Genomic DNA, 15108 nt, shown 5'->3' on the forward strand with positions numbered 1-15108 from the left:
ATTATATATTATAACAACTAGTTACTCAAGTGAAAGACTCAACAAGCCATGTGGTTCGTTCGGTCACATGCAGCAAGACACTGAATGCCGCGTTACTCCCAGGCTATGGTTGGGGGCATGACAAAGCCACATTCACATATGTGTTGGCTAGTGAAGTGCACACGCCTAACACGTGTAAATTTCAATTAATTTTTTTTTTTTTCATTTTTTCCGATTCTTTCCCTTTTTCTGATTTATTATTCCATTTTTTTAACTTCTTTTTCTTTCCTTTCTCTTCCACCTGTGCTTCTTCAGAGCATGTCACAATCTCCTTCTTTACTCCAAGATCTGATCTTTTTTATACCAATTAGTGTAGAGATTTGTCTAGTGTTACTCAATTTTGCAGGTTTGTTTTTGGGTTTTCATGATATGAAGTTTTTTTATCTAGCTAAATTCTTGATTTGATTCCTATTTTGTTTAGTGTTGGCATTTAGATTGATGGGTCACTCCAATTTTCAATTGGGTCTTCAATTCCTTTTTTTTTTTTTTTTAAATTTGTGTATCTAATATTCAGTGAAGATTATTAGACAAGAACTAACAATGGTGAAATTGGGGTAGTTCCGGTACTGAACTGGTGAGGAACGACAGTCACCAGTGAAATGAAGGTGGTGTTTGGATGGCCACCTATAGCTCTATTTTTAGGTCTCTATTTTCTTGTTTTGATCTTATTTGCTGTTATGAGAAAAAATGGAGTTTGACGGTGGAAATTTTTTCGGCAACTTAATTCGGTGACTTGTTGCAGAGAAGAAGAAAGAAGAGAAAGAAAATGAAAAGAAAGAGAAAGAACTTAAAAAAAATCAGAAAATTAATATTAAATAAAAATACTTATTAAATTAGAGTTTTAATAATCTATTTTTGTCTTTCACTCTCTTTGAGAGAGTGAAATACACTTTCTTTGCTACCTCAATATTTTAGGGAGTAATATATTCCACTTTTAAAATATCCAGGGGTAATAGGACCCTTGCAAAAGTAAGGTCTGTAGTTGAGATTTCAGTTAAATGTTGGGGGTTCATTTGAACATTTTCTCTTTTTGACAACCTTGATAGTGAAATATTGGAATGATTTATTGATATTATTGTGTCAAGCATGAATTTAAAACAAATTGACAATTTAGGTGGGTTTATCTTATTTCCTTGATCATCTTTGTCATAAATTTTTAAAAAAATGTGTTATTCTAATACAAAACTTAGTATTTCACATTTTTACAAAATATACATGATAGTACTATAAGTATTGAATTTAAAACTTTTTTGATTATATATTAGAAGATTTTACTTTCTTGGATTTTAATTTTTTCGTGTGATGTGTAGCATACGTCAAAATTAATCATGGTAAGATAATAAAAATTTAAGTGAAAAAAAATGGCATATGATGTACTTATTCTGATATATAAAGGCTGAAGGTGTGTAAGAAAGTAAATGTAAAATGTCTATCTTAATCGCATAGTGTTATGGGTAATTAGGATTGTTTAAAAATTGAATAGAACATCGACATGACTTGACTTCGTACAAATTAGTTGACTCCCTAGTTGAGTTAAATGGGAAAGGAAGAAAAGGTAAATATATATGTAGGACCACAAAAAGATCTTGTAGAGATTAGACACAATCTTCACAGCGACAACAAAATAATTGTTAATTGATTGACCTGAGTAGGACTTTACTTTCTTGTAATAATAACTGTTGGCATCAAATTCCACTCTCTTTCCCGCACTGTAGATTTTTTATATATTTCCTTCAGGATATTCAAAAAGTCTACTATGACTTTTACACAAATGATGATAAATTAATTTTTAATTTCCTATATTAATGTTTTTGAAAATCTAACAATCTTCCAACTATTCGTTTTCAGAAGTTATTAATGCGAGACTATTTTTTTTTTCCAGTCAAGAATCAAAAGGAAATAATTTAAAATATATGGTGAGATGTATGTTTTCTATGAAATCAACAGACGATTTTGATAATGATTTTATAGTGAAAATATCTTGTTAAATTATTATTATATCTTAAGAAGAGATTGCAAGCTTACCATAATTTACTTTGGACAAATTAAAAAAAAAAAAAAAAATCATGTCCTTCTTGTACTAGTCAAGAAATTAGTTGTAACAGTTAGCCCCTTTATCCTCTAGAATTCCAAGCAATAATCATTAAACTCTCTACATGGAAAATGGAGAACTCATTTAAGATAACGGAGCTTAGATGATTTTAAAGTATTTCAATGTAAATTTAAAATTAATAATTTAGACTACAAAATATATGTGATAAACATATTGTAGTGTTCGTGTCAAAGATCAGAGAAACAAAATTGAAAATAGAAAGAGCACGAGTAAATGAGGAGGATTGAGACTTTGATTTCAAGTAACGTGTCATAATCTAAATCTCATGGCACATATGGTTTGTTTTGGCCTAACAAACCTCACGAACTTGTCTCTTACGTTATACTATTATTGCGTATATGAACTTGTATTTTGCATTATAAAATTTTTCACTTTTTGTGCATTTTAATGTGAGATTTGTTTAAGATGTCGTATTCTCCCCTTCTTCAAAAGCTTGATAGTCCAAAAACTTGACAATCCTTTTCCTTAACTCGTCTTCATCGTGAACGTTACATAATTATTCTAACAAGCTTAATCTCGAGAAACAACTGTGCAATCAACTATCTTGACCATCGTCTTAAATTATTCTTTTGCGATTACACAACATCACAAATGAATTAAGAATTATTACCATGTTCAAGGTCTCATTTACATCAACCATTAACCTAACATGCCTAATCCGTTCCTTAACACATTACAAAAACCTAACATGACTAATCAGTACCTTAACACATTACAAAAATTAAGGTAGTTAACCAGCATTTATTTAAATTTTCAATATTTTAGAAGTTTCCTGGTTTCTTCTTTTCTATAAAAAGAAATTTCAATGTGAAAATAAATCTTCAATTTATTTAAATTTGTGCGACGAAGTAACCGAGTCGTTACATTTTCCACCTTCCCCACTTCTGATTTGACGGCGGATTCTCAAATTGACCTTAGGTCAAACTTAAAAATAAATTAATAAAAATAAAAATTACTTTCTCTGCTCAATTTAAGTGTCTTATTTTCTTTTCTTATTTGTTCCAAAAAGAATGTCTCTTTTTATATAAGTTGACAATTCAAACATCATGATAAAATGAAAAGCATAAGATTAAAATCATATTTACCTCATTACACACATTTTTAATTTGTCCGTTGATTTATGTTACACTATTACTTTTTGGTCTTCACTTAGCATATTATTTTATTATAGTTATTATTCCTTTTTTTTTACCCACTTCTATATTACCTTGTCTTTTTTTCAAACTGCTTTAATTTTTTTTTTCTCGAGCAGAGGATCTATCAGAAACAACCTCTCTACCTCCCAAGGTAAAGATAAGGTCTGCGTACATTCTATTCTTCCCATACCCCACTTTGTGAGATTACACTAGATATGTCATTGGTGTTGTTGCTACACACATCTTTAACTCAGGAAAACAAGATTCAATTTTTTTTATTACTTAAACTTTTTGCTTGGTCAAACTAATACATTTAGGTGCCGTTTGGCCATAAATACTAAAAACTTTTTCACTTTTTTTTGGAATTTTTGAAGTTGGAGTTGTGTTTGGCCATAGTTTTTGAAATTGTAGTTTTTGGTGAAATGTAGTGTAAAAAAGTGAAAAAAGTGAATTTTTTTTGAAAAACAAGTTTTTCTTGTTTTTAATATTCTGGAATACAACTCCGGAAAAAAGTAATAATTTTTATGGCTAAACGCTAAAAGTAAAAAAAGTGAAAAAAAATTTCGGAAAAAAGTGAATAATTTTTATGGCCAAACGCCCACTTAAATTGAGACCGGAAGTAATAAAATAAAAATAAAATTAAAAATCAGAAAAAAACAAAGAAAACAATATCGCGAAAAACTCGGGGAGATGTAATAACTCGGGTGGATATGGGAAAAGATCAAATCACACCACCAACAAATCACACCACCAACAAAGTGGATTTCAGAATCTCAGCTGTATTGCCCTTATATTAATTTAAAAAGTAGATTTCACCAGATTTGATTTTCAACACTCTGTTTTCTCTCTCTGTGTGGTCTCTTCATTTACATTTATATTTTAGGAAACTAAATATTTAATTTTTTTTTTTTTTAAAAAGAGACAAGGACATGTATATTGTGGACATGTGTACATGAACAAGACAGATAGACGTTTATATTACACACACACTTCTCTCTTTTTAATGTTCTTAGCGTTCGGGGTTCTTTCTTTCTTCTTTCTTTCTTGTTAGCTGTATAATATAAAGTCCAAAGCTTGCATTTTTCCACATATTTTTTCCAAGAAAATTTGTGGGGTTTCTTTATTTTGCTATAATATTTGTGGGTTTTGTTCCATTTTTGTTGTTATGGCAAGAAATGGTGTATATTCACGGTGGCGTAGAGCTGAGAAAGTGGAAGAGTTTGATGTGTTAACAGAGACAACACATGAAGTTCATGTACTCGCTGTTGATGATAGTCTTGTGGATAGAATAGTTATTGAACGTCTCCTCAAAATTACATCTTGCAAAGGTAAAAAAAAAAAAAAATGAATTTTAGCTGAATTTTAGTACTTTATTTGTCTGATTTTGACTCGAAATAGAGTTTAAGAAAGTAAAAAAAACTTTTGTATCTTGTGATTTTACGTTAAAGATACGTAGAATGTACTAAAATGTCTTTTAATCTCGCTGTTTTGGGCGCTTAGCTAGCTAGCTTTGGCCATAGGTTTTGGATCAAATTTTAAAAATTTATCTTCAATTATCTGTTTGATCATGAAATTTGATCAGATTTTAAAAACTTATATATATATATATATATATATATATATATATTTTTTTTTTTTTTTTCAAGTTCCACAAACCAGTTTTTGGGATAAATTTCACGTCCGTTCACAGAACTTTAATTTTTTTTTTCCCAAATAAAATGCATGTCCAAACACAACTTCAAGTTTTAAAAATCGTAACTTCAAAAACTCAAATTTTCAAGTTTCAACTTCAAAATCTATGGCCAAACGGGAGCTTAAACTTGGCATGTGTAAAGTTGAAACTAAGGAGTTGCCAAAAAGGGAAAGAGACATTCTTTTGAAACGGATTAAAAAGGAAAGTAAGACGAACAAATTGAAATGGAGGGAGTAATGTTTTGTTATGAGAAATTTGGGATTTTGAATGTTGTGTGGTTGAAATTGTACAGTGACTACTGTGGATAGTGGGATGAGAGCTTTGAAATATCTTGGATTGGATGAAGAAGAGAGCTCTGTTAGCATTGATGTAAGAAAATTTGTTATTTTTAGTGTACTTTTGCAGTGAAAATTGAAGATTATACTATGGATTTTTGATTGTTTTTTTGTTGTTGTTGGTTTTGGTGTTAGGGTTTGAAGGTGGATCTGATAATTACAGATTATTGTATGCCTGGAATGACTGGCTATGATTTGCTCAAAAAGATTAAGGTCCTTTTTTTGGACTTTCTTTTCATTGTTCATTTAATTTTTTTCCCTTGAAAAAATTAATATTGAGTTTCTTATTAATCAATTTACTTAAGTTTCCAAATTTGTGTTTGTAAACAGGGTTCATCTTTTAGGGAAATTCCAGTTGTGATCATGTCTTCTGAAAATGTTTTGGCTAGAATTGACAGGTACTTTCAAATTCTTTGCTGCTGGTTTCTATACTTTTTTTTCTTTTTCTTTTTTTCCTTTCTGCCTTTATAGATTCTGTTTTGCTAGATGAATTTATAAAAGAGTACATGAAAATATTCAATATATTTTTGCCAGTGACTTTTTCTTTGAATTGAAACCTCGTGTGATTAGAAATTTATTTATAGATTTAATAACGTGGAACTTCTGGAATTCTAAATCTTAACATGAATGTCATGAAGCAATACTAATTAATGTTGCATTTAAAAAAAAAAAAAAAAAAAAGAGTTTGAAAACTTGAATTAATACACCATTGTTCAAGGTGAGTCAATTGACATCCCTTCGCCGGATGATAGATCAATTTTTCAAATGTATATGTCCTATATATTAAATCCGCTTGGCTTTTCGTTTGTTTACACTTTTATGTTTTGAATCCCCTCATTAAAAGTCCTTGCTTGTCACTGACCCCACTCCCATAAGGGAAAGAAAATGAAACATAGTGAGAGAAGGAAAAATAATAAAACTAAAAGGGTTGTCCCATTGGCAACCTAAGGCTATCTTCCAATTAATTTAAGCAAGAATAGTGGAGGAAGTACCATTGACAACCTAAAGCTATCTTCCATATTAAATTAAGATAGCATCAAATCTTTACGTATCGTTTGTACATGTGCTTTCAAGATCTGTTAGATTCTTTGATTAATCAGTTCTGATAAAAAATGGTTTTGACTTGCATATTTTGGAAGCTGTGATCAGTTATTGTTATTGAACAACTAGTTTCTTGCATGACCAAAAACAATGAATGAACAACCACTTCGTTAGTTTAATATCTTATACCAGAAAAAGAGTAGTTGGACACATGCCTTACAATATCATATTCCAGAGCAGCATCTCTTTGTCTGTTTCTTCAATAGTTGTTTTTAGTAATATAAAGAGGAATGCATGTTTTTATTCTAGTTAAGGTTAGATTAACAATATGTACAATTTTAGTATGCCACTAATGAATGTTTAGCTTTATATGCAATTTTAGTATGCCACTAATAAATGTCGATGCATAAAGCGTATCGCTCAAATGTCACATTGTCAAAGTTATGGCTTTCAGATTGTTTATGGGGAAGGAATGCCTATCAGAAACAAATAAGGAAAGAGGTTGTTTGATCTTTAACTTAAATTAGTTACTTATCTTAGAAAAAGAATCACCTATATGATATGCAATTTTAGCATGCCACTAACAAATGTGTAGCAATATAGGCAATTTCAGTATGCCACTAATAAATGTCAATGCATAAAGCGTTGTTCGAATGTCACATTATAAAAGTTGTGGCTATGATAATGTTATTGTGGATGCAGAATTTAGAGCTTTGTAGTGAGACATTCTCTTGATTAAACTAAAGAGAAAGACATAAATAGCCGCCCATCAAAATAATAGCCAGCCAATGTATATTTTTTGTTTATTAATGTATAATATACGTAATATGTACTTTGTTGATACATAATAGTGTGAATGTTTTGTATATTTGGCTAGCGAATGTAATTATTTTTGGCCAAATGTGTAATTTCTCCTAAACTAATTCTAAGGACATAACAGATGTCTGGAAGAAGGCGCTGAAGATTTCCTATTGAAGCCGGTGAAATTGGCAGATGTAAAACGTTTGAAGAGTTACTTTAGGGGAGAAGAAAAAGGAATAAACAAGAGAAAGTTGCCAGAAACATCATCCGATGACTCATCGACCCCGAGTCTCTCTCCTTCATCATCCTTGTCACCATCACCATCGCCCTCGCCATCACTTGATCTCTCATCAACTCCTTCACCGCCATCCACTTCCTCTCCATCGTCCCCGAAAGCATTTTCGTCGTCCCTCTGTACCGGCTCATCGACAAATTCCACTGATTCTTCCATGCCCTCTTCGCCAACATCACCAACAAGACGACTCAAAATGTGCAGCAGCCAAGATTTGTGACGGTATACAGTTTTATGTATTTTTCTTTCCTTTTTTGCTACTTCTGGGGTTCTCAAAGCCCCATATATCGTCGGGGCACGCAATGTAGACAAGCCAATTGCCCCTTATTACTAGCGAGGTTTTTTGTTGGCTTGTCACTTTTCGGATACACATCGATGATATCGTTTAATCACACAAGGTCTACAAAGATATGTTCAAGTGACTGTTGAATCAACATTTTCTGGTGTTGGTGAATTGTTGAATTTACTTCTTACCTATTTTACTTATATGTATTTGGCAGTATAGTATTAATGTATCCAATTCAATGACAGATACAGAATTGCTGGAATTGAACAATGGGATATGGATTGATATGATTCTGATACGGTCAATTATTTAAATGTCAATTCTTGTCTGCTAAAAGGAATATTGGATTCTGAGTTGAGCTACACATGTTTGATATGCTCCCTTATTCTAAGGATCTGGATTGATCTTGTTATGTTGGGGTAGGGGGGTTAGGGCGTAGGTAGGGGGCTGCATGTTGATTGAGCTGTTTTCAGATTTTTTTTTTTTTTTTAATTTTTTTTTAAAACCAACATCATACCCAATGAAATCCGACAGTGGGTTTGGGGAGGGTAAAGTGTACGCAAACCTTACCCTACCTTGGGAGGCAGAGAAGCTGATTCCGATAGATCCTCGTGCCGAGGACCTTACCATAAATAATAATCGGGAAATTTCTAAAGTTGGTTGTTGGCGTATGTAGATAATGAGTTCGTCCCTCTATTTTTTCTCCCCTACTTAAATATCAATTTTTTGTTTGTGATAGGGGTCGTTTGCAATAGGTTCGGACTTGTAACGTGCATCGAATTCACACATTATGAATGTGTTTGTTATGGAGGAGAATATTATTTGGAAAATACTTTTCAATTTTTTCATGTGTGCTATGTCAGTATTTTGCAAAGCATTCTCTCCGGAAAAATAATCTTTAAAATGACCTTTTTGGTGGATGTTGGGAACATAAGTTTCCTAAATGACATTTCACATTGATTGTCTTCTTTTCTCCCCTAATACTTCACCCTCGCCTTCACTGCCTACTCTTATGTCAAGATTTTGGTATAAAATTTTCTACTTACATATCAACATTAGAAGATAAATAGTAAGACAGTCCCCTATTTTCTAAGAACATATATTTTGTAGCAAAATTTTTTTTCATACCAAACATATCCTATATCTCATCCTACTACCTAACAAAAGACTCGGGCATTAATCCGTGTTAGACTTGTTTTTAGTGATATATAATTGATAGATGCCAAATTATGCCTTGCTGTCAAAACACCAAACTAGCGCATTTGACAACTCATTGATATCTTCTGGATATAGCTTCTTTAGCTGGCCAAGATCATAAGCAGATATGAGACAATCAATTATATGAAATACTTAACGTAAGATGTCATTCTCTTATCTTAATGAAATGATTATACTCATGAGGCCAAATCTTTACCCAACCAACTTAAACAACCTAAAGATTTGATTCTATCCATTTTGAGAATGACCCCTTATTACACTGCTTAATTACTCCACATTGCATTAACAGTAATTATGCCTCAACTCCAATTTAGATACCACTTTGTTTAATTTTATATGTTTGGTCATTTACATCAGGAAAATTAGTACATCAGACTTCATGTGTACCTGCACATAAATTTTCGAATAATTTCCATTAAGCAGCAGTGAATCAACATAATGAAATAACCTTTTTTTTTTAAAAAAAAAAAAAAAAAATAGAGGCTACACTCGGAGCCCTTTGACAATTAATTCTAATGTCAAAGAACTAGCCTTTTTGTGCAAATAAATTATTTCCGTTAGCTAACATTTTTTTTAAGTTAAACATTATTAGTATCCTTAAATTGATAGATATTATGAACTTAACTAACTTAACTAGATTATAATTTCTATACAATAACACACTGAAGCTTGGTGTTTGCAATAGGGTCATTTGCACGATTTCTCTTCAAAGGCACTGGTCTTTAATTTTTGTCCTTTGCTAAAATTTCTTGGTTTCGGCTTCGAACCCCGCTCGGTTAAAGATCTTAAAAAAAAAAAAATCACAAGGTAGAGTTTGGATTCGCAAGGCAGAGTTTCAATTTTTTTTTTTACTTAGTTAGAATTTTACAAACCTCTGCCTTAAGGCCTAACTTTTGCCCGAATAGGCCTAACTTTGCTACAAACCTCTGCATTGTGAAATTCTTTTTTTGTTTTTTCTGAGTCGGGGTTCGAACCCAAAACCTTGGGGTACTAGGCGAACGGCAAAATTTAAAGACAACTAATTTGATGGCCAAAAATTAAAGACCAGTGCCTTTGAAGGACAATTCGCACCAAAAAAATGTTTGCAATATAGTACTTTGGCCAATTCGCAGGAATGCCCTTATTTTGGGTGGTCTTTAATTTTTGTCCTTCGTTAGAACCCCTTGGTTTAGGGTTCGAACCCCTGCTCAGTCAAAAATAAAAAAAAAAATCTCAAGGTAGAGTTTGGATTCGCAAGGCAGAGTTTAGCTACCTTCAGGCAAAGTTTGAAACTCTACCTCAAGGTCGAGTTTGCAGTCAAACTATACTCAAACTCTGCCTGATTAGGGAGAGTTTTGAGGCAAACTCTACCTTAAGGTAGAGTTTTACCTTCTGGCATGGCTAAACTGTCCGTTATCGCAGAGTCTTGCTTTCAAAATTCTGCCTGAGGTAGAGTTTTGCAATTGTGAATCCAAACCTCTACCTTGCGATTTTTTTTATTTTTTTTTCTTGAGCTGACGTTCGAACCCAGAACCTTGGGGTATTAGGCGAATGACAAAAATTAAAGACCACCAATTTGAGGGCCAAAAATTAAAGACCAGTGCTTTTGAAGAATGTAGTACTTTCGGCATTGGACCACATGGACTTGTTTTGGGCTTTTAAATCTTACATCTCTTAGTAGGTAGGCTTCATCATTAAACCAGCCCAAAATTCATCAAGAAGTGGTACCGCACCTCTACAGAAGGATTCAAAATGTAAGTCCATATCCACTGCTCCTTTATGACAATAGATTGTGGGCCTAGTCTTAATACACAGGGCCTGTTTGGATTGACTTATTTTTAGGTGTTTTTAAGTTAAAATAGCTTTAAGCACTATTATAGTTTGAGTAAGATAAAAAAAAGTTTTTTTAAATATTTAATATTTAAGTCAAAATAAAAAAATAAGTCAAAAGTTAACAAGTTAAATATTCTTTATTTATGAATAAGCCCATCCAAACAGGCTCATGCTCCCTCGCAGCTTCTCACAAGAACGGCTCCTTGGTGCAGAATAGAAGCATTGATCCTCTTCAATCAACATGTTTGTGCCTGTTACCACTTACCATAGGACTTCTGTTCCCGAAGCAACGGAAGAGGAGTAGGAAGAATAGATGGTCCTCTTTCGTAGGGCTGGGCATAAATACCGAAAATCGAAAAACCGAACCGAAACTTCAACAAACCGAACCGAACTAGTTTGGTTCGGTGTTTGATGTCCATCGTCAAAAAACCGAAACCGAAATAGCCGAACCGAAGTTTGATAAAACCGAATAGAAAAATCGAACGCGCACCGAAATTTAATACATTACCTAAAAAAATTAAAATAGTCCAAGCCCATTAAGTTTAAAGCAAAAAAAACTCAATTGTAATAAGTCCTCTTTTGCATTTGTATCCCTAATTTTCCACTTCAATTGAAAAAATCAAATATCCTTAACAAAGAAAGGTAACTAGGATGTCTCTTTAGGATTAATGTATGTCCTTTATGTGTTTTCTTAATTATTCTTACGGTATGTATATAACACCTAGTAATCCTATGTCATGATTATAGTTTTCTGTTCTTGTGTATCCTAGTTTGTTTGATTTTGATTTCAATTTATCGGTTTATGTTTTATTGCTTTTGAGAATATGAATTAGTGTCAATGGAATCGCTTCTAATATTATATTAAAAAAACCGAATTGAAAAAACTGAAACCGAACCGAACCGAACTTTAAAAAATCGAAACTGGAAGAACCGAACCGAACTAGTTTGGTTCGGTGTTTGGTGTCCACCTTCAAAAAACCGAACCCGAAATAGCCAAACCGAAGTTTGATAAAATCGAACCGAAAAACCGAACGCCCACCCCTACTCTTTCGCCCTAGTGGTTTAGTAACTACTATCGTGATTGTTGCCAATGAGGATCCCCCATTCCAGAAGGTTACTAGGCTGACCGTTAGGTGGTAATATTTAGGGCCTGTTTGGAAAGCCACTCAGGTAATTGGAATTGGGTGTAATTGGGTGTAATTACACGGTTGGCACATTTGTCGATCAAGTAATTACACGTTAGGTGGGAATTGGGTGTAATTGACGAGGGTGTAATTACACTCTCCAATTCTCGGGGGGGGGGGGGGTGAGAATTGGGTGTAATTACACCTGTAATTACGGGGTTACTTTTCGGTTGTTTATTTTTTTTACTTTAATTTATTTTTATTTTTAATTTATTTTATTTCTATTATTTTAATTTTTTTTATTTTTAATATTTTTTTATTTCTATTATTTTAATTTCTTTTTTATTTTTACTTTTTTATTATTTTTATTTTTTGAAATGTATTTTTCTTTTTATATTATTTATTTTTCATTTTCTTTCTTTTCATTCCGAACCTTTACTTCTTGTGATTCCATGTAATTGTTTGTATTTTTTATTTTTATTTTATTCATTTAGCATAACCGTGTTATTATTCTAATATTTGAAACTACACCTCTTAATATTGGAAAGAATGAGTTATTAACAAACTTGACATATAACGGGTGACGTTATTAAAGTAGAATTTCATTGTGAATGGGGTTATAGACTTATATTTTTTCTTTCTTTTGAATTATTTACTTAAGTTACTTTGGAACTTACTTATGTAATGTTGGAATTTGACATAAGAGTATTATGTTGAACTTTTTCTTTTGGATTTTGAATTTAGGTTATATTTTCAATTTTAAGTTATTTGCTTTCACATTGCCTGTTGTTTATTTTTCACTTACATTTGATGGATTTTTTGTGTCAAACATTTGAATAATGTTATGGCATTATATATTTTTTTTTTCCAAACATCCAATCCATGACGTTCTCACAAAAAAAGTCTTCTTTTAAGTTTTATAATTTATTAAAATTAAATATTAATTTGAAAAATATATATCAATTATTTTTGTTACAATATTAGTTACAAATATATGATTATTAATTAATATATCTCAAGAAACAATGTGTTATTAAATAACTAATTTAATATAATTTATAAAGGCAATATTTTTTAAATATTAATTTTAAATTTTTTATAATTTAATTTTATTTTTAAATTAAATACATGTGTAATTACACTTGTGCAACCAAATAGCACGCTTGTAATTACAACGTAATTACGTTATGACAAACAAACAGGTCGTTGTAATTACACTACTGTGTAATTACTAGGCTGTGTAATTACTACCCTAGTAATTACACCAATTCCAATTACCAGGTGGCTTTCCAAACAGGCCCTTAATTTCTGGTCCATCTTAAAAAATGTTAACTTTTTAAATTCAAACTTCTCATTTTACTTTTGATTAGAAGTTTTTATAACCACACAAATATTATGATTTTTTCAAATCATAAGTTTAAAAAGTCACACAAATGCTATCACATTTTTAAGAGCACATATTTCAAAAGTCTTCTTTTTTAAAATTCCGTATCTATTCAAAATTTGCCACATAAAACGATAAAGGAGTATTTGATACCGTGAATGTGCCAATAACTCCTACAAAATATCCGTCACAGAACCTCATCCTGTCCCTTAGAGGAGTTTGAACATCGATTTATGAGCTTCAAAAATGTAATATCTTATGTTGCAGTTTATGTGTCGTATTGTCTTTTTAGCATGTCTAAAAAAGAATGACATATTTTTTATTTAAATATAATTTAATTTTCAAACTTCTCATTTTAAACTTAATGAAATGATTTATAGAGCTACCTAAATGTTTATGACTTGTTTCAGACTACAAATTTTAAAATCTATCTTTCTTTATTAAATTTTGTATCCAATCAAACTAAACGTTATTTATTTAAATTGGGACGAATGGAGTATTTTGGATTCGACCCTTAAAAAGTTAAAACTAGATATTAAAATATGTGGAGCTAAAAAGACCAACACAACCATGCCGAAAAGTGTGATTCTTCCAAAACTACACAGATGAGACTTCTCTTTTGTCTCATGGAAGAAAAAAGACTTCTCTTTTGTCTTGGGCCATTACATGAAATCCAGTAATCATCTTGGGACATGATTTGTTTGTCTTTTTCCTAATTTTTTGGGGTCAGACGTTTAGTGTTGGTCAATGTCAACCCGACTTTTAAACCATATTTTTATATAACATACATTTCACTAGACGATTTTAGAGGTCAACTGTTTATTTTTCTCATTTTCTTTTTCTACAACCAAACCAAAATTACGGCATGGATTACATAATTCTCATATTTGTCTTGCTTTAACCAAACATGGATTATAATCTTGTTTGATTATTACTGTAATAACCCGTCCTCTCATTTTGTGTATTCATGTTTCAATTTGAGTTTTGGTATGTGTTGATATCTTTATTTGTGACAGCTGGGATGATTTAGGATGAAACCCGAAGTATTCAGACGTACAATTTGGAGATGAGAAAATTGCACCAGTAATTTTACTGGTACAGCTGAAATCGCGAAGATCAGAGCTACGATCGTAAGGATATGTAGCCCAGGAAATTTCGCCTATGCTGAGGTTGGATGGTGATCAGGGGCGGACTCACCTTATGCCAGGGTTGTCATCGGACACCGCTTCGTCAATTTTTTTTTGATAACTATGTATATACGCACAATCTGAAAAAACGTAATATGTATGTAACAACATTATAAATGACACCACTTAGCAAAAACAGTTTCACGGCTGAACGCGTTCAGCGCCTCGCTGATGCAACATTTACCTCAAGTTTTGAATCATCGTCACAATGAGTTTGTGCAAGTTTTTTGACAAAAATTATAAGCGCCTATTGCTAAATAAATATACCAAGTTCTGAATGAGACTCAAACCCCCAACTCCTTTCCTACTAAGGATATAAACAAACTAGTCAACCTAAATTGATTTCCACATATGATATTGATTTCCACATATGAATTAGACTTTAATTTACTTGAAACAAGCATAAACTGGAATATTCAAGCTTAACTTAAACGTTTACAAATATGTTCTTTTCTTTAAATATCGACACCAATTACAGGAAATTCAACATTCGCCACTGATCGTGATAGCGTGAGTGGTCAACTACGTAGATAGACTCTTCTTATAGCGGACTCGCTGCACTCGGCCTAATTTCGTGTTTAAAAGATGAAGTCCATGAATGGGTAAAGCCCAAGCCATTAATACCCCCGATCGTGAAGGATTACTCC

At 31.9% G+C, this 15108-nt stretch overlaps 1 protein-coding gene across 1 annotated transcript; it reads left to right on the plus strand.

Moving 5' to 3' along the window:
• Positions 1-4231: 4231 nt before the first annotated feature.
• LOC132067419 (two-component response regulator ARR5-like) lies at positions 4232-7868 on the plus strand. The gene is made up of 5 exons (XM_059460641.1): positions 4232-4616; positions 5274-5350; positions 5452-5529; positions 5647-5714; positions 7298-7868. The coding sequence occupies exons 1-5, from the start codon at positions 4454-4456 to the stop codon at positions 7668-7670; spliced, it is 759 nt and encodes a 252-aa protein (XP_059316624.1). The 5' UTR covers positions 4232-4453; the 3' UTR covers positions 7671-7868.
• Positions 7869-15108: the final 7240 nt, after the last annotated feature.

The sequence above is a fragment of the Lycium ferocissimum genome, chromosome 8 (assembly GCF_029784015.1).
Source record: "Lycium ferocissimum isolate CSIRO_LF1 chromosome 8, AGI_CSIRO_Lferr_CH_V1, whole genome shotgun sequence".
NCBI classification, from domain to species: Eukaryota; Viridiplantae; Streptophyta; class Magnoliopsida; order Solanales; family Solanaceae; genus Lycium; species Lycium ferocissimum.

Bases quoted from the DNA above. Each gene is read 5' to 3' on its own strand.
- LOC132067419 (XM_059460641.1), top strand. From the start codon at position 4,454: ATGGCAAGAAATGGTGTATATTCACGGTGGCGTAGAGCTGAGAAAGTG. The intron at 4,617-5,273 runs GTAAAAAAAAAA...GAAATTGTACAG, and splicing joins CAAAATTACATCTTGCAAAG to TGACTACTGTGGATAGTGGG. The intron at 5,715-7,297 runs GTACTTTCAAAT...AGGACATAACAG, and splicing joins GTTTTGGCTAGAATTGACAG to ATGTCTGGAAGAAGGCGCTG.